We start from the raw sequence: 18,183 nt of genomic DNA, 5'->3' as shown, positions 1-18,183 counted from the left end.
GTAGGCACAGACTGGGCTGGGGGGTGTTATCTATGTTCACCTTCTCAGTTGCCTCAAGGAGAATCAGCCCTGGGCCTCTAAATGAACCTGGAGGAGCCACAGGGGCAACCTGCTTTCGGATCAGCCCTGCCCTGCACCTCCACCCCTGCGTACTACCCACCCTATGCTCTCTCAGCTCACAGTCTGGCCAGCCTCCTGACCATGGACACCATCTTCCTTGAGTTCTCCCACACTGCCTTCCCCGCAGCCAAGAAGCCACCCATCTTCCCCTCTGTCTCAGGGCTGCTGGCCTGTCCAGGCCTGGCCAATCTAACAAGGATATGGTGCCAAGTCCCTCCCATCTCCCTCCTCTGACTCATTCTGATTCATCTTCTGGGACCAAACTCTATTGCCCAGATGGGGAAACCGAGGCTCAGAATGGGTTCTGTGAGCAGAAGCAGAGCCCCTGGCCTTCCAGCTCTGCTAAGGCCACCCTTTCCCTGCTGGACTGGACTAGACACCATGCCATAGGGATGGATTTCTTGGGTTTCAGTTACTTAAAAAGCAGAAAGAGGCATCTGGGGAACCTCTGACTCAGGGGACCGGCTGGGCTCCCCGGGACCCCACCACTACCTCAAGCAACCTGCAACCTATTCCCCTGAGCTACTGCCACCTGCGGGTCAGGGAGGGCTCAGGATGCAACTTAGGTTGTGACAGGCAGGGCCTCTAAGGGCCACTGGGGGGCCAGACAGTGGCAGAAATGGCTTTAGATAAGGGCTTCTTAAAGCCAAGCCCTTGAGAGGAGCTCATCCTGGGTCCCAGAGCCCCAGTACCCTCCAGTGCCTACCTGGCTTTGGAAAGAAAGGGGAGTGCCTGACCTTCCTGTGTGCAGATCTGGTCCCTCTGGCCTCAGCAGGGAAGGAGGGATAGGGGTTAGCCTGGAAGATACTGGTGCCCCCAAAGATTCCATTCCCAGGGCAGTAAGCCCCAAGCCAGCACCACCCTGCCCCCTGGAGGGGCCTCAGACTCTCAGACTCTCAGGCACCCTGGTGGGACTTCCTTGACAGGGCACAGCCGTGTGACTGTGACTTGGGCGCTGCCAGAGTCCATACTCCAGCGGGGCTCAGCCACCCCCTCCCCCTACCTGGCACCTCCCATGCAAAACCCACCAGCTGCGCCTGCCTCCCTGCCCAGCCAGATGTGCCAGGTCCTGGAAGTGCACATATCCCGCCCTATGGGCCGGGCCAGCTGCAGCCACACACCCCACCCTCAAGTCCAAGCCAGGTCAGCCTGTCTAAGATGCACCATCAGGCCAGTGGTCAGGCACCCTGTTGCCGGGAGCCTCAAGCCCTCAAACTGTACCTGCCAGAGACACTGCAGGGTGGGGCTTGGGGGAGTGGGAGGTCAGGTGCCAGGGACACCTGCTGAGATTGCTCACCAGGGCCAGAGCCTTCTGCATCCCAGGGGCACCCTGTCTCAGTGCCACAAAGCCACGGGCTCCCTAGACTGCCAGATACCTCCCTGGAGGCCCTGGGCTGAAACCTGGGCACGATCTGCACCACCCCCCAAACACCCACGCCAATCCTCACTGCCGGGCAGCCGGGGGTGGGGCCCACCGGAGCAAGGGGGAGCAAGGGGCACAGGTCATGACTTCCAGGCTCCTCCTCTTGGAGAGGGGGTGTCTGTGCCAGCCTCTTCTGCTCATGGCCCCATTCCTTTCCCAGGACACAGGCCCAGAGAGGGCAGAGGACTGGCCCAAGGTCACACAGTAGTTTGGACCGGAGCTGCGGACGTCCCGCCCCAACACACCCCGCTTGGCCCCGTCGCCCCAAATCCCCAGGCAGGGCGGCTCCGGCGCCCACGTGGCCCAAGGCCCAGGCGGGAACCCGACCTCCCCCCTCCCCCCCATCACCCAGTCCGAGGGCGGCGCCGTCCCAGGCTCGGGGAGGCGCCCCCCTCCGCGGGTGCCTAGCAAGACTCCAGCCTCTCGCGCCCGGCCCCCACCCCAGGAATTTAACCCCCTCCCCGCCGAGGGCCGCGCCACAGCGCCGCGTTCCCGGCCGCGGGGACCCGCGAGAAGGGGCCGGGAGACCCCGCGAGGGAGGAGATGCCTCCCGCTCCTCCGCCCCGAGCCGGCGGGCCTCGCGCTCCGAGGGCACAGCGGGCAGGTGGGCGGATAAGCGGCGGGACAGGCAGGGCCTTGCGTACCATGGTGCCGTGGCGCTGGGGGCTCACAGGGCCCCGCGGGATCGCGCTGCCCCCGGCGGCCGGGCCGGGGCCGCTCCATGAAGCGCCGCGCTGGGGGCCGCCCCCGCGCAGGGCCCCGCGACCATGGCCCCCGGGGGCGCGGCCGGGCGGGCGGAGGCGCAGGGCCGCGGCGAGTCCAGCCGCCGAGCAGCTGCGGCCCCAGAGCCTCGGGCGCGGCGGGCGGGGGGCGCGGGGCGCCGATTGGAGCCCGCGCGTCAGCTGGGGCCGCCGTCTGGACGCTTAAAGGGCCAGGCCGCCCTGCGCGCCGGCGGGGGGCGCGGACACGCGTGGTGCGCGCGGCCCCTGCGCAGCCTGCTCCGCCGCGGGCCGCGGGGGCCCCCGGCCGAGCCCCCCTGCTCCCATCCCAGCGGGTGGGCCCCGGCCCCACGGCCCTGCGCGGAGCCCCCGCGTGCGGGGAAGTCCGTCCCGGAGTCTAATCTCGGTGCCTTCCAGCTGCGCCACCGAGGCGGGGGCGGAGTAGGAGGCGGCCCGAGGTCGGGAAGCTGGGCGCGCCCACTCCCCCACGGGCTGCGGAAGGGCTTCCACCTGCTGCCCTGAGCGGGCCCACGCCGAGACGAACCCTCGTACCCCAGCCTCGCTCACCGCCCCCCACCCTCTGGCCCGGGCTGCTCCGACCTGAGGGTGAGTCTGGGACCCGGGCTGGCGCCCCCGCCCCGCCCCGCCCCGCCCCGCCCCAAGCCAGGACAGCCCAGGGCTCCTTGTGCCGGGGGACCCATCCCTACCTGGTGGCCTCCTCCGGCCGCCCACGCCCACGCCCACGCCCACACGGGGCAGGAGATGCGGGACCGGACCACAGCCGCAGTGACCAGGCCTTCACGGTGGCCGGCCCAGGACCCTGGCAGGGAATAGGCAAGATGAAAGGAGGGGGGGCCAGAGGCCCAGGCCCCGCTGTGCCCCTGAGCCCTGTGACCTGACCACTGCTGAGTAGCCTCCCCGCTCAGACTCTGCTGGGGAGATGCAGCCAGGCCTGCGGAATGCTGCTCTGGCATGGACACCAGTGGGGGCAGGGGGCTCGCTGTGCTGGCAGGAGGCTGCAAAGGAACGCTGCCAGGCTGAGCAGGCAGGCAGCAGGGTGGGGACCACGGGCGCTGGCCTGGCAGGGCCCAGGTGGGGGCTGGACCACTGTGGAGAGGGGGCCTCTGTGGGCCTCTCGTGTGGCCCATGCCATCATTCAGATGCCCTTCTGGGCCCCCACCCCACCCCAGGCTGGCTGCTGCCCCACTTTTGGTCACTCTGATAGGGCCCTTATCTTGGCAGCACCCGTGGCCCTCCACACACGTGCCCTGTGCTTACACAGCAGCCCCTGCCCAGCTGGCGCAGTAGCCCCGGGGTATGCAATCTTCCTCATGAGTGGGCAGGGACTCTGCAGCCTGCTCAGAGTGACTTGGTTCTGGGCGTCAGGGGGAGGAAATGGAGCAGAGGTGAAGATCCCAGGCAGGCAGCACCATAAAATCTGATGGACTGTCCTGTAAGATGGCAAGGGCCTCCTGAGCCAGAGGCCAGGGAGAAGACATCTCAGGGGCAAAGAAGATGGGGGTGACCAGAAGAGTGCCAAGGGGAAGGGGAGGGATACACATAGCTAGATGGTGTGTGGGGTAGATAGATAGACCCTGGTAGATAAAGGCATGGGAGGAGAGGTGGGGGCACAGCCGGGGACGTGCCCCCAGAGGCGGCTGCTGCAGACATCCTACACTTCTGTGGCCCTGGTAAGTGCGCAGACAGCTGGTTCAGCTCCCAGAGGCCTCAGGCTGGGGCCAGGCCAGAGTGGCCAGCATGCCTGACCAGCTGGTCACCTCAGGGCTGCTTTCTGCCCCTTCCTCCCTTCCAGCCCACTTCATCGGACCCAGGGGGTCCTGGCACTGACCTGGGAAGTGGCAAGGGAAGGATCGTTGGATGAGGACAGTGAGGCCCAGAGCAGGACAAATCATGCAGCCAGGCACCAGTGTCAGGAGCTGGGGAAAGGGGAAGTTGGGAGACAGTGGCCTTCCCGGCGGGCTAGGAGGAGCCTGGCAGAGAGGACTGCACGGGACACTCCTGGGCCCGCTTCCAGCTAAGGCTTGGCGAGGGGGTGTGGCCAGCGTTAAGTAACCAAGGTAGGGCTGCTGGCCTTCTCGGGATTGGCCTTGGCTGCTGCAGTCAAACCAAGGAGGGGCTGGGGTTAGATGGGAAGAGACGGAATACTGGGGTCTATAGTCCATCTACTAGGGGAGCCCCAGGGCAGAGCCAGCTCTGGGAGAGGCCACTGGCACTTGGGTACATGAGCCCAGTATGGTGGGCTCAGACGGGGCCGCCCAGAGCTGAAGCCTGGAAGTGAACATTAACTAGAGCAGAGGGAGAGCAGAGGGGTATGCCCGGCAGAGAGAACGGCCCCTGCAAAGGCCAGGAGAGGAGACAGGGCAGCATCTGCAGGGAACTAGAGGCGGTTTGATGCGGTAAAGCCCAGGTTCTTGTCGGGCGGGAATGGCCTGACAGGGATGGCAAAATGGCTCTTGCCTTTGGAGAGGGCCCTGCCCTGGGAGCTTCACTTCAGGCTCGGTCAAGGCAGGCTTTCTGGAGGGGTGGGGTAGGACTGGGTTATCAGGGAGGAGAATCCCAGGCCCCAGGAGTAATAATCCAGGAGTTTATGGAGATAGGTGCAGAGCTGGGTGATCCTTGGGACAGTTGGGGCTGGGTGCTGGCAAGGTCAGCAAAGCCATGCTCCCGCCTTGAGAGGCCAGCTCCAGGGTGTTCTCGCTTCCTTAAGCATCTAGCCCCATTTCTCTCCCATGGCAAGGAGGAGAAAGAGACCCAAACTGTGCTAGGGCAGTTCCTAGGCTTGCTTGGGGACTCCGGACTACACAACTCCCCCCCGCCGCCCCCCGCCGCCCCACTGAACCTGGGAAGAACAAACAGCCCAGCGGTGGACAGGGGGCATGGGGGTGGGGGTGCCTGCATGTGCAGGGCTCGGCCTCCCTAGGGGGGCAGAGGCCATGTAGCTGCTGCAGCTGAGACAGGACAGCAGTGGGCTGTGCCAGAGAACAGAGGGACAACACGGCATCAAGCCCGTGGGATGACAGGGCAGCTCCAGCTGCCCACTAGGGGCTGACCAGGGCCCTGCAGGGTCACGAGCATAGAGCTCTGGGTGTGGAGCTGGGGGTGTTGCTCCTGTGTTCTGCCCCCACCGAGCACCACACTAATAGGCTGCAGCTGCTGGAGGGTGGGGCCTAATTCAAACCAGCAGGTTGCCCAGTTCCCTCCTGCTGTGTAAACCTCACAACCTTGGCATTCGATGCCTCACCAGCAGCTTCCAGAGTCCTCTCCCACCCTTTCGGTTCAAGGGACCCTGGGCTTCTCCACATGAAACCTATGGGCTCCTGCGCTCCTCCTGGAGGCAACCCCAGGGGCCGGCATCCCTGGACCTTGATGTATGCTCGGTTCTAAGTATTTAATTCTCACTGCTTTTAAGAGGCAGGCCTTGGTCTTCCAGATTTTCAGATGAGGAGCTGAATTACAAAGGTCAAGCAATTTATCTAGTTATCCAACTAGGAATTGGCAGAGTAGAACTTGAACCCAGGCAGTGTGGCTCTGGCTCAAATCCCTTGGGACTGCCATAGAATAATTGCTCACAGAGGTCCTTTGCTCAAAATAAAATCAAGTGAAGCCAGAGGCATTGAGGTTAGTGGGGTCCTGCTCAGCCGTTCTCTGAGAATCTGGCCTGCTGGTACAGATGTTGGTTGCAGGAGGACCTGAGTGACCTGAGGCTGGGAAGCGCCAGCCCGAGCCTCTATCCATCAGCCCTCTGGGAGGGCACCACCGATTTCCACAACTGCCAGTTGTGCACACCCTCTTTCAGGGCTCGTGAGCCAAGCAACAGGCAGTCCAACTCCTCTTAGTACACGTGAGCAGTCAGAGGCTCGGGGTCACTCCTTTGTTACTGATTTCCTCGGCCCTCTAGCCTGGTCGAGGGGACCCAAACAGTCCTCAGGCTGGCTGTGGAGCTGCGAACAGAGGTCCCAGGGTCTTCAGGAGGCAGAAATATTTGGCCTCAAGCTTGACACAGCCCCTCTGGGGCCTCGTGATCCACAGGGAGGAGGAGAAAGGGGCAAGGGAGCACTGCCTCTTCTCTCTAACCAAAACCTTTAAATGGACGGTTAAAGCCTCCTGCTTTGTCATGGTGGTGCGCTCCCCCTGTTCTTCCAGGGCCCCCCAACCTATTCGTGATCGGATTCGAGGCTGCCTACCACCCCTAGAGCACCCAAGGACTTCTTCCTGCCCAGCACGATTCCTCTCAGCTTGCTTCCCAGCTCATTCTATCCCAAGTTCCTCACGGGACTTCTAGAAACTGAGTCCAGGCTCTTTCAGCCTGAGGTGGGGCTTCCAGGCCTCACCTGGCCAACTAATTTGCATCACTAGCAGGGCAGGGATCACAGCTTCCTCTCCCTTCCCAACAGTGATGCCTAGCCAGTGTCCATGGTCACTTGCCCTTTACTTGATGCCCAGCTAATTCAGAACAGTCAAGACTGAAGCTCTCAATGCACTTCCCTCCAGTACTGCCCTGCTGATCTAAGTGATCACTATCAGTGAACAAAATGCCGGAACTCACTAAAAAGGAACCTCACTTGGGGATTTTCCTACAGCAAAAAAGACTGAAAATTTTCTTTAAATCTTACTTCATCCAGATTTGACTTTTGTCAGGGATTCTGACTTGAGGGTCCACTGTTAATTCTGAAAACTTAATCTCTGCAAGAGATTATGTTGTATTCACTAAAAAAATACAAATTCCTCTGAGTTCTGAGGAGAAAAAAGTTAATTGTACTTGCCCTGCAAATTCTCATGTGGACACTAAAAATATCATGTTTTCTCTAGGAGCGAGTGCTATGTGCCCGGCGAACCACTGTTAGGGAGGATGTGCGGAGGCTGTACGTGGTTTCACAGGTAAACGTGCTGTCCCTTGGCAGCAACTCCCAAATAAGATGGGACATATTCCTTCCTTAGCAAAGATGTCTGTATGCAAGTCACCTCAGCTGAATGACAACAACAAAGTCTGGAGGAAATCCGAAGTTTGCAGAGGAAGAAAGACCAAGCATCATCAATGCTTCTCTGGGTAGGTGAACATTTCCATCACGGCCTGAAGTTCTCTCCGGCTCCACCTCATGCCCCACCACTGATACTAAGGGACAAGATGAAAATGAGCTGCAGAGATGAAGTTTCTTTACTGGCTGGGTCAGCAAAGAGACTCAACACTTCAGAAAGATCTGAAGTCTGGATGAGTAAAGAAAGGAAACAGGCACAGCTTTAGACTAAGTATATATTTTAATTTCTATGAGGTCCCCCTTTCAAGTTTTAGGAACATTTTAATGAATTGTATACAAATTAGACACTGCCAATATGTACAAAAGTATTTTCTACAGTTTTTGAACAATACCAGCTATATGTTTCATTTGCAGTAAACAAGACGTTACAAAAACAGTCCAATAATACATTTTCTATTAAGAAGCACAATACACAACATAATTAAATTTTATTAAAAAATAACTTAAAATACAGAACAATCCCCTCTAGGCAGAAAAGCTATTTCTGTAGTTCATTCAGTAAACACACAGTTGAATGCTGCGGCTGGAAATAATCAACTCTTCCAAGGGCCCACCTTTTGGGGATGAAACCCCACTGCAATGGGCAGTTAATGTCTGGGGTCCACAGGGTCCTAGAACGGCCCACGCCACCCCCCACCCATCCTAGGACCCTGCACCTATGCAGTCACTCCTGTGATTATGCTATGTTCTATGGCAGAGCTGACCTGAAAATAGGGAGACTTGATCAGCAGGCTTAATCTAATTATACAAACCTTGAAACAATGGAGGAGGGCAGAGGGATGGAAGCATAAGATGGGCCACTGAGGGTTTGAGGACAGAGGGGAACACACAAGAGGGAAAGCAAGCAGCCGTCAGGAGCTGAGGGAGAAGCCTCTGGCTGAGTCAGGGAACTGAACGAACCTGGAAGCAGATTCTTCCCCAGAACCTCCATAGAGGAATGCTGCTCTGCTAACCCGGGATTTCAGCCTGGTGAGACCCTGAGCAGAGAGTCCAGCCACACTGTGCCAGACTCCCAAGCTACAGAACTGTGAGCTAAGAAATGGGTGTTGTTAAGCTGCTAAGTATGGGGTAATTTGTTACATAGCAATAGAAAATGAATACATTGTCCAAAGGTAACTTTTCCTAACCTAATTAGATTTGGCAGTTTCTGGTTTGGGTTCTGAATGCCTTTTTTTTTTCCCCACAGAGTATTACAGGCAACTTTTGAAAACCCTTCACATGAATAACACATTGTTCTGTATTCACTAGGAAGTACGTTTGTTTGACTTGGGTCTTGTTTTTCAATGTACTCTCGTCTATCAATCTGGCAAACAGCTGACAATTTAACCCTGTTTATGAACTTTTTATGGGTGATGATTTTATTAATATATCCATGGTCACCGCTTCACCCCTCAAGGGTTGTCAGATACCTCCAACTGAGGGCTCTTTCCCACTTCCCAAGTACCCCAAGCAAGGCCTGGGTAGAATGGTGCAAAGTTCCATATCAAACATCCAATATGAATTCTTCTGCATAACTGGCTTATAAACTGGCACTAAGGTGATTAAGTACACTTGGGGGAAAAACTCAAAGATTTAAAAAAAAAAAAAAATCACACCAGTTTCTACAGGTCAAATCATTTTTGGAGGAACCACCCAAAACCAAACATGTATAATTTGTGCAGTACTGTATGGCGCTCCCTTCCCCTGTCATCCTGTACTCACTCCGTCACGCAAGGGTTCACTGAGTCAGAGTGGGTCACAGAAGAAAGAGGAGAAACATGCTGGTGCTTAGAACAGTTTAACTGCTATTGTGGTAGATCTCTCTTACTTGAAAGACTCAAAGGCCCTCCAAAATGTCTCCAGGATGGTGGCAGTGAGGTTTTTGGTAGTACTTTGAAGTCAACTCTTCAATCCACTCTCCTAGAGGCACACATGCCAGTTATGTGCAGCAGCCCTGAGGGGCCACACAACTCCCTGTGCCAATCCTGCCTGCTCCAGGGGGTCCCAGGCCACACCTGAACTTGAGAAAGCTCTCCAATTCTGAAAGTGAATATAGTTCAGAAGGAACCATGCCTGGTGCCAGCGAATTAAAAAAAATAAAAATAAAAAATCATTTCTCTCTCCTATGAGATTCTAATGTAAAGTATACTTAAAGAGGCACCAAAAGGTACCGAGCACCAAAACATGAACTGGAATAGAATTGTTTTTTATAATCTAAACTTCTGATAGTATTTATTAAAAAGCACATAAAACATTAGGGCCTTAGAGACAGTGCAGGTATTATAGTTAAGGCTGATTTACTCTTCTTAACCTCACCAGCCAGCCTGGAGTAAGACAGATGGGGGGCTGTATGATGACCACTTTCCTGATCCTCTGGGTTAAGCAAGAAGGAATGAATGAATGAAGAACTCCAGAGCCACTGCCTTATCCTCCTGGCTTCCATTAGTATCAATTCTGGGTGGTTTGTTTTAAGAGCACAAATGTATAAGACGGTGTAACTGGTCTATAAATATTTGGCCACCTTTAACAGTTCTTCACAGTTCTGTGCTTGGCAGCAGATATGCTAAAACCTGAAAAACGGGCAAAAATAATCTGTATTCTAAGGAATACAAGAGATGGAAAGAGACAACCTAAAGTAATATTGCAAATTATACTTAAATTTCATGATTTCTTGATTCAAGAAAATGAAATTCATTTCCATAGTTGGCTACTGTAAAATGTGGCATAAAAATATTTTTGGGAGACATATCTGTATTTTAAATTCTGTGCACATGTAAATGAACAATAACAAGAAATGTCTATTTTTCAAACTTATCTCTAATATTGAAATAGAACAACAGACTGCCATTAAGTTTCTTAAACTTTTAAGTTACCAGATATTTACAAATAATATATAATTTGTATCAAAAAAGGGGACATTTTCAACTATATGTGCTACTTTCACTGGGGCTCCGGTGATGAGAGTAACTTCGGTCACTTTCACTGTCGGAGCCATAAGATCTACAACTCCTGTAACAAAAGAAATATACAGACACCTTTTAACTTCAACCCTTTGAATTCTTCTTAAAGCTTCTTTTTTGATATGAGTGGCTTGAAAGCAATACTGATGTGCATTGCACAGTGGGTAGATGAGTAGGGTCCTGACTGTGGCAACAGTGTAGACTTTTCAAAGATGTTTTAAATGACAGATGGTAGTAATATCAAGGTTAAGATAAAGAAACATCGCATCTTGGGAAATTACTTGAAATCCACTCATGCAAATAAGCAGAGTAATTTTCCATGTTACCCAAAATGAACATCAATATTTAATTAGACTGAAGAAGGAATATAAAAAAAGGCACATAACGAGTTTCCTTAAAAACATAGAAATCAAAATGGGGACCCCACGAGGGGTGAAGGTGGGGCAGGTATGGATAGGACCACTGGGACATCAAGAGGACCTGGCAACGGTCACCATCAGTTATTCTGAAAAGTATTCAGGGAGCCAGTCACTTTGCTAGATCCTAGGGACAGACACAGTGGACAAAGTCACCTCCCACACCAGTGTGCACAGCACACCCTGTAGTCATCTAAAGGAGGGAGACTCACCTGGATCGCCTGTTATAACTTCTGCCTCGGTGGTAACTGTCACTCCTCTGGCTCCTACTTCGACTCCGACTCCTGCTATAGTAGCTATCGTAAGTGTAGGACCTGCTTTAACAGCAACAACACAATGTTCAATTTTCCCATTCAAATATTCACATGCTTCCACTTCTGTTTATGATCTGATCAGTGTTCTCTGAGAACATGGGCATTATTACATGACAGTGTGAGGGACACATTTGCACAGCAAGTACTGGAAACACTTAACAAGTGACCCAGGGAGACTTACCATGTTAAACAGAAAAATGTTAATTTATTTTCTGCATTGAAAAATGTTACAAAGTTAACACTGACTTAGTCTGACTGAATCTGGTGGATCTTTTTAGGCAATTATATTCAATAAATACCTGCCATCAGGTATCAATTTTCACTTTTGACACTACAGAGTACAATGAGCCAACAGATAAAAGCTGGTCAAAAAAAAAACCTCATGCAGATAGGATATGATTTTATGAGAGACAAATACATGTGTTTAAATTTTTCAATAGAATATAACACTTTCTGAAAGGGAATGAAGGGTTTATAAAACAAGGCCTTTCAAATCTTCCCTCACAGGTGGCTCCCCATCCCTGTTCATACCTGGACCGACTGTGGGGATCATACGAGCTGCTCCTGGATCTGCTCCTGCTGGATGTCCTAATATGAATCACATGAGGGACTATCATCTTGTAGGTCAGGATAGGCCATATCAAAAATCTAGACATTTCTTTACCATCAAGGAAAAAACACCATGAAATCCAGTAGCTGTATCTACTTCATTTATCAAAAGAACACTGGATTTTTTTTTTAATTTTTTTTTAATTGTATTTATTTATGATAGGCACACAGTGAGAGAGAGAGAAGCAGAGACATAGGCAGAGGGAAAAGCAGGCTCCATGCACCGGGAGCCCGACGTGGGATTCGATCCCGGGTCTCCAGGATCGCGCCCCGGGCCAAAGGCAGGCGCCAAACCGCTGCGCCACCCAGGGATCCCGAACACTGGATTTTTAAAAAAAGCATGTTGGATTTCATTAGAAAGATTACCTGAGAGGCGAAAGAGGGTTTGATGAAGCTGGGAGAACATGGGTCCCACATGCTCCACCCTGTGGCCTCTTATTAACAAATCAATCCTCTTATCCCAGTCCTAAACCCAAGCCAAGAGGTGACTGCAGATGTGAACTGAGGTCAAAGAAGATATACTGCAGGGAGGGGGAGATGGTGGGCAGAGCCCCCCCTTTTTTTTTTTTTTTAAGATTTTTAATTTATTTATTCATGAGAGACAGAGAGAGAGGCAGAGACACAGGCAGAGAGAGAAGCAGGCTGCGTGCAGGAAGCCCGATGTGGGACTCGATCCCGGGACTCCAGGATCACGCCCTAGGCCGAAGGTAGGCCTAAACTGCTAAGCCACCCGGGGATCTTTAAGAGGACCTGGCAGGGCAGGCAGGGCCTCTTAAAGATTTCTACTGCTTCTTTCCTCACTCTGAGAAAATCACATCCTGAGAAAAGCCAGTGAGAATCTGACAGTTCCTAGAAAGAAACAACTAGACAAGACAATAGGCCTGTCTGGTATTCAGTGATGGTAGGATTCTTTTCATCGGCTCCCACCACTCTGCCTGTGCAGCCCTTGAAAAGCAGACAAAATAAATAAATAAAATAAAAAATAAAAATAAATAAAAAAAAGAAAAGCAGACAGGATGCAGACCACATGGTAGGGTCGGTTCCCCACACTCACCTATGACTTTTGTAACTGCGGTAGGAACTGCTCCGGCTTCTTGTGCGGCCTCTGCTGTACCATCCTCTGCTCCGACTTCTAGAATAGCTTCTTGATCTACAATGAAGAATGAAAAAATATATTAACTCACCATGCTGTTCAAACAATTACTAGTAGGATAGGAAGAGGGAGAATACAACCAAAGGAAAGGCCATTCACAAACTCTTCATACTAGGTTTGACAATGACAGCTTATGAGGGTTTAAACGGAATGGAATGGAATGTGGGCAGCCCAGGTGGCTCAGTAGTTTAGCGCCGCCTTCAGCCCAGGACGTGATCCTGGAGACCCGGGATCAAGTCCCACATCGGGCTCCCTGCGTGGGGCCTGCTTCTCCCTCTACCTTGTGTCTCTGCCTCTCTCTGTGTCTCTCATGAATAAGTAAAATCTTAAAAAAATAAACAAACTGAATGGAATGCAATAAAACAGAAAAGGCTGGTAAAGGTATGTTCACTGGAGCTTTATCTGGAAGACCAGAAGAAGAAACAATCTCCATTAATGACAGAATTGGGGTGGCCCACAAATATACAGTAAAATATTCTCAAGTAGGAAAATGAATGAAGTACATCAACACAGACATCGCCTGGACATAATGCTGAGTGAAAAATGCAGAGGTAGAACACGAATGTAGGTATGTACGTAAGTACGTAGGTATATTATCTGTAAAGATTTTGTTTGAAGACATGCAAAAACATTGTATACAGATAGAAATATCTGTGCCAAATCTAAAGAACAACAACAAAACTACAACAAAAGTTTAGAATAATGTTTAATTCTAAGAGAGAAGAAAGTAGGATGGCACTGGGTAGGGATATATCAGGTATGTCAAAGCTCTATTTTTTAAAAACTAGATGACATAATGTGAAATATTATTTATACCTAATCATTTAAAAAATCTACTTAGTATTTAATAAAACAAGGAACTTAAGTAGTGCAATTCCACCCCTTGGCATTCCCTCGGCTCCCCACTCTTCTTCAACCTTCTACCTGTTATGACAGAACAAGACCCCTGTGTCTAGGCTACTTATGTAACATCTTCATAGGTTTTATTTTATTCACTACATTGTACTCATGTTTTAGAAGACATGCTCTGCTTCTAGTTTATCTACAAGAGAAAGAATATGTTATGTTCTAATAAGACTCTAGTCGTTTACTCAACAAATAATTACAGAGCAGATTCTGTGAGGTAACTGAAAGATAAGTAGGAAATGGTCCCAGACTTGAGTTCAGTCTAGTAGCAGAGTCACAGCCAGGTGAGTAACCAAAAGAGGGAGTAAAGGTTAACTGTCTAGTCTACTACCCATCAGCTGCATAACTTAAAGCAAATTCCTTAGGCTTTCTAACCCTGTCTTTATTTATAAAATGAAATGAGACCCACCCCAAAGGCAGCGGCAGGAAGCTAAATGAGGGTGGCCAGCATCACCAACAGCACAGAACTGTCAGAGCACGAATGGCAGGCAGACGTTAAGCAGACAGGAATAGCTCAATAGCTGCCTGCATCTAGGAACATGAACCTAGAAAGAAAAGGCCAGGATTCAGCAGCTCTTTGGGCCTGCTGGAAGTCAGGGCAAGAGGAGGAAGAAGGGCCCACAACACAGGCATTGAATGGTCTGAGAGGGTCGAGGAGAGCTAGCAGCAGGTTCCAGAAAGATGGAAAGGATGGCAAACATACCCTGGCACTCATTCGAAGTACCTGAAAATAGCCCTTTTAGGAAGAAGCGGGGGAGGGAAGCACAGAAGACAGACTGCAAGCAACTAAAGAGTAAATGGGAGACAGCTGTTACAGATGGCAAGCGTTGGTTCCTATTTTTAAAGAAATTCCGGTGAGAAAGGGAAGACAAATAGCTAGAAAGGGGGGAGAAAAACCCCAAAGATTCTTACTATATTTTAGGGTCAAGTGACGAAAAACAAGTACACATTCGAGATATGAGCAATTAAGTAAGAGATAGTGAGGTAAACCATGAAATATTTACAAGGAAAAGAAAAAAGGAATACAAATTACTAGCTTCATATCATCATCCTAATTTCTTTAGTTTGTAAAAATTCTCATTCTCTGCACTGTCCAGCCTATGCTGATGACAAAAGTTAGACGCAGCTTGAACCAAAATAAATAAATCTAAAGACGATCATTTTTACCACAGCCTCCCTGCTAACCCTCAAAATAAAGATCAACTAGATGCAGGTGTTAGGCAAGTAACTTTGCCTCTCACCTCCCACTAGTGTAAAATGGAGGGTTGGATTAGTGATCTTTAAATCCTACATAATTCTGTAAATTCAGGATTCCCTTCGAAGGCATCATTGAGAGGCGGGAGAGCAGAGTCACACCGACAAGGAGAGAAACTTGCCACCTATCATGGCAACTCCTTTCTGTTACCAGAGAGCTTTAAGTGACAAATAATAGTTTTTGACACTGAACCCAAATTTCTTCACCTAAAATCCCCACTTCCTATGTCCTCAAACTGGCTCTCTTAGCCACAGAGCACAAGACTACCCCCTTACTCCCTTCCAGATTTTTGGAAAGAGTGATCTTGTCCCTAATTTTAATGTTCTTCCAAGTTAAACGGTAATAAATGCTCCTTGGGGGAGGAAAAAAGAGAACACATTGCTCACCGGTAAGATGATGTAGAGCTTCGTGATCGACTCCTTGAGTGACTGTAGGAGACAGACCTTGTTCTGTGTCTTGATTTGGTTTCAGATTTACTTCGAGATCTGCTTGGACTCCTGGACTGGCTATCCCCATCCCGACTAGGTGTCTGCTCATCACTTGAACTCTCCTGATTCCTTGGCCTCCGGTTTAAGCGTGCTGTCTTTCTTACTTCATCAAAGAGAGACCCAGGCCGAACTTTATTTTTGCTTTTAATTTCTATCCTCAGGCCTTGTGGCTTCATGTCAGGTGCAGTAGTCAATGCCTTTACCTCCACAGTGCTGGATGTGGGAGCAGTTGGTGGCGCCAGGTTCCCCACACCCTGCAGGGGCTTCCATTTGTTATCCATGAGACTGATCTGGCTCTTCTCTGCCACCTCTCTCTTCACAGTGCTTTCTATAGTGCTGGCCAAGCTAGCAGGGCTGCTGTCCTGTTTCCCCACATCCCCCATTGCTTGACTTTCGGACATACTGCTCTCCTGTTTTGACTCCTCTGTCTCAGGATGCTCTGTGTGCATATCCTGTTTTAGAACAATGTTTACGTCTGCAGTGGCAAGCCTTGAATTCCCTAGAGGGGATGCCTCCTTTGCTGGGGAACTCCTATCAGGAGTACAGATCTCCATGTTGTCATCTGTCTGCAGCACATCCTCCACTCCGCTTGGGACACTTTCTGCAATAGGCTGAATGTTGGAGGGAGAAGCAGTGACATTCTCCTCAGTAGTTAAGGCTGTGGGAGAAGCACTGAGTTTAGTATCCTCTTTAGCAGGCTGATCCATATCCGAAGAAGTCGTGACTGGATTGCATTTACCTGAAAAGTTGCCCTCTTCACAGGACTTCTCAGTGTGTGGAATATTTTCTTTCATGGTTTCACTATTTTCAGAAACTTGTTTTTTCTCTTTTGCCTCCTGAGTAACTTGTTTTTCACTAATCTCCTCCTCCTCCTCCTCACCAAATTCTAGTGGAGGCTGCCAGTGAAATGCCTGTTTTCGTTTTGGAGCCTTGTGCTTTTTGTCTTTTTTCCCTTTCAGTTTCTCCTTTGCTTTTTTGGTCTGCTCTCTTTTAAGAGTTTCCTTTGACCCATGTTTGCGCTTCCGTGCCTTTCTTCTAGTGTTTTCTGAATTGGAATAGGAACCCTCAGAATCAGAGGTCGAAGACTGCTGCTTACCTGATTTCCAAGCACCATTACCATCAGGCAGCGAAGCACTTGCTGAAGACTTTGTTGCAGGTTTGGCTTTGCTGTGAATTTCACCAAACTCTGACTCAGAATCTGATGTAGCCTCACCTTCCTCCTTATCAGAAGATGGCCGGGAAATATTTTTACTGTTTTTTGTTATATCTCGTTCAGAATTTGACCCAGAGTCCCACTTACTCCCAGCATAATTTTTTCTTTTGGGCTTACTGCCATTTCTAAGGTGATCAGAAAGATTCTCTCTCAAGACTCTTTTCTTAGAACGAGGGCATTCCTGTTCAGGCTTAGATTTCTCTTCATCTCTGTTCTTCTCTTGCTTATTGTTCATTTCCATTTGGACTTGCTTCTCTTTTTCCTGGGCTGACTGTGTAACCTGAACACTTGACTGGTCACTGTCTGAAGAATAATCTAAAGATGACCTGCTTTCACTATACTTTCTCTGACTTGAAGACTTGTCTCTGTTTTTCACATATTTATGGTGAAGTCTCTTTTCAGAGCTGCCGCTGTGCTTCTTACTTGAAGTGTTATTTTTTTTCCCGTTGGATCTAAATTTTCTCTTGGCTTGTCTTCCATCATCACTGCTAACAGAAGAGTATGACGAGGATCTACTACACTGTGAACGATCACTGTATTTATTTCGTGAATGAGATCTAGAGGAGGCAGACCTAGATCTTGAATGTGAACTAGCAAGACTTCGTGACCTTGTGTATGATCTGGAATAAGATCTACTCCTAGAAGATCTGCTCCTTGACCTTGGTGAACTTTCCGAACTTCTATCACTATACTTTGAATAAGCACTCCGATCACTTTCTGAATTTTTTTCTCTCTTATGGTAGGATGATGAACTTCCAGTCTCTTTAATATTTGCTAAACTGTAAGTGCTTTGGAGGGGCAGCAAATGGGTTGTTTTAGCTTTCATTTCCTGAATTCGCTCGTAAGAGGGCTTCCAGGGCTTCTGTCCAGGCTTCCACCTTGAAGGAGGGGGACTGTCACTCAATGGTATTACAGGAATATTTTCTGCCACCACTGGTTGTACTACGACGTTTTCATTTTGTGGTGCTGTTGCTCTTAAGGGTTCTGTTTTAACTGCTTTACTTTCACTTAACTGAGAGGTTGTTCTTCTTGGTGATTTTGATGTTGTCCTTTGGTGCCCTGACTTGGAAGTAGATCTGGACTTTGATCTACTTCGAGAATGTGATGAGGATTTTGAGGGAGTCCTTGATCTTGAGCTTCCTCTAGAATAAGACTGCGAGTGAGATTTAGATCTGTAGGAGTCTCTGCTGGAATGGGTTGAAGAGCTCTGGTCATCCTTATCAGATTTAGACCAGTCCCTCTTTGAGGAGCGATGAGATGATAACGAGGAAGAACGAGATCTCCTTTCTCTGTCACAAGAGGATTTCATTCGTCGGGTGGAGGATTTTGAGGATTCTATGTCTGATGGTACAATAATCCTTCTCTTCTTAGTCTGCTTGTGTCTTCTGCAATGTTTCTGCTTTTTAGTTTTCTTTTTATGTTTAACTTTTTTCTCTTTCCTGCGTTTTTTATGGTGACCATCAGAGTGCCTTGCTGTACTAAGGTCTGAATAATATCCATTATAAGACCACGACCTGGATCTCTGGGACAAACTTCTCTCATCCCATCGGCTTGAACAGGGATCACTTAAT

General features: G+C 50.0%; 3 protein-coding genes across 9 annotated transcripts in view; 1 reads left to right on the top strand and 2 right to left on the bottom strand.

Moving 5' to 3' along the window:
• The window catches only part of ZBTB47 (zinc finger and BTB domain containing 47), a 13,775-nt gene extending 10,605 nt beyond the window's left edge, over positions 1 to 3,170 (bottom strand). Inside the window, exon 1 of one of the 3 annotated variants that reach the window (XM_041734316.1) lies at positions 2,970 to 3,170. Coding sequence is in view for 1 of the 3 variants with exons in the window: in XM_041734318.1 (XP_041590252.1) it covers positions 2,188 to 2,190 (3 nt within the window). In the remaining 2 variants the exon portion in view is untranslated. Of the gene's footprint in view, positions 1 to 2,187; positions 2,363 to 2,969 lie in introns of those variants that run through there. The other 2 variants (XM_041734317.1, XM_041734318.1) reach the window with 2 other exon arrangements.
• LOC121478889 (translation initiation factor IF-2-like) lies at positions 2,311 to 15,303 on the top strand. Of its 2 annotated transcripts, XR_005984603.1 has the most exons (3): positions 2,558 to 2,868; positions 7,093 to 7,330; positions 11,496 to 15,303. XR_005984603.1 is itself a non-coding variant. In XM_041734319.1 (2 exons), exon 1 carries the CDS (start codon positions 2,311 to 2,313, stop codon positions 2,782 to 2,784), a length of 474 nt encoding a protein of 157 aa, XP_041590253.1. In that variant the 3' UTR covers positions 2,785 to 2,868; positions 7,093 to 7,726. The 2 variants fall into 2 exon arrangements, 1 of the variants encoding a protein (XP_041590253.1); XM_041734319.1 differs by lacking the exon at positions 11,496 to 15,303 and having other exon boundaries at positions 2,311 to 2,868; positions 7,093 to 7,726.
• NKTR (natural killer cell triggering receptor) overlaps positions 9,418 to 18,183 on the bottom strand; it is a 51,027-nt gene continuing 42,261 nt past the window's right edge. For 2 of the 4 annotated variants that reach the window (XM_041734311.1, XM_041734310.1), the window contains 5 exons: positions 15,298 to 18,183; positions 12,652 to 12,747; positions 11,520 to 11,576; positions 10,887 to 10,991; positions 9,418 to 10,307 (listed from right to left, as the gene is read on the bottom strand). In XM_041734311.1, the coding sequence (XP_041590245.1) occupies positions 10,220 to 10,307; positions 10,887 to 10,991; positions 11,520 to 11,576; positions 12,652 to 12,747; positions 15,298 to 18,183 (3,232 nt within the window). In that variant the 3' untranslated portion in view covers positions 9,418 to 10,219. Of the gene's footprint in view, positions 10,308 to 10,886; positions 10,992 to 11,519; positions 11,577 to 12,651; positions 12,748 to 15,297 lie in introns of those variants that run through there. The other 2 variants (XM_041734312.1, XM_041734313.1) reach the window with 2 other exon arrangements.

The sequence above is a fragment of the Vulpes lagopus genome, chromosome 19 (genome assembly GCF_018345385.1).
Source record: "Vulpes lagopus strain Blue_001 chromosome 19, ASM1834538v1, whole genome shotgun sequence".
Lineage (NCBI taxonomy): Eukaryota > Metazoa > Chordata > Mammalia > Carnivora > Canidae > Vulpes > Vulpes lagopus.
Note: the sequence above shows the minus strand (reverse complement) of the source record. Positions and strands in the feature narration are given on the sequence as shown.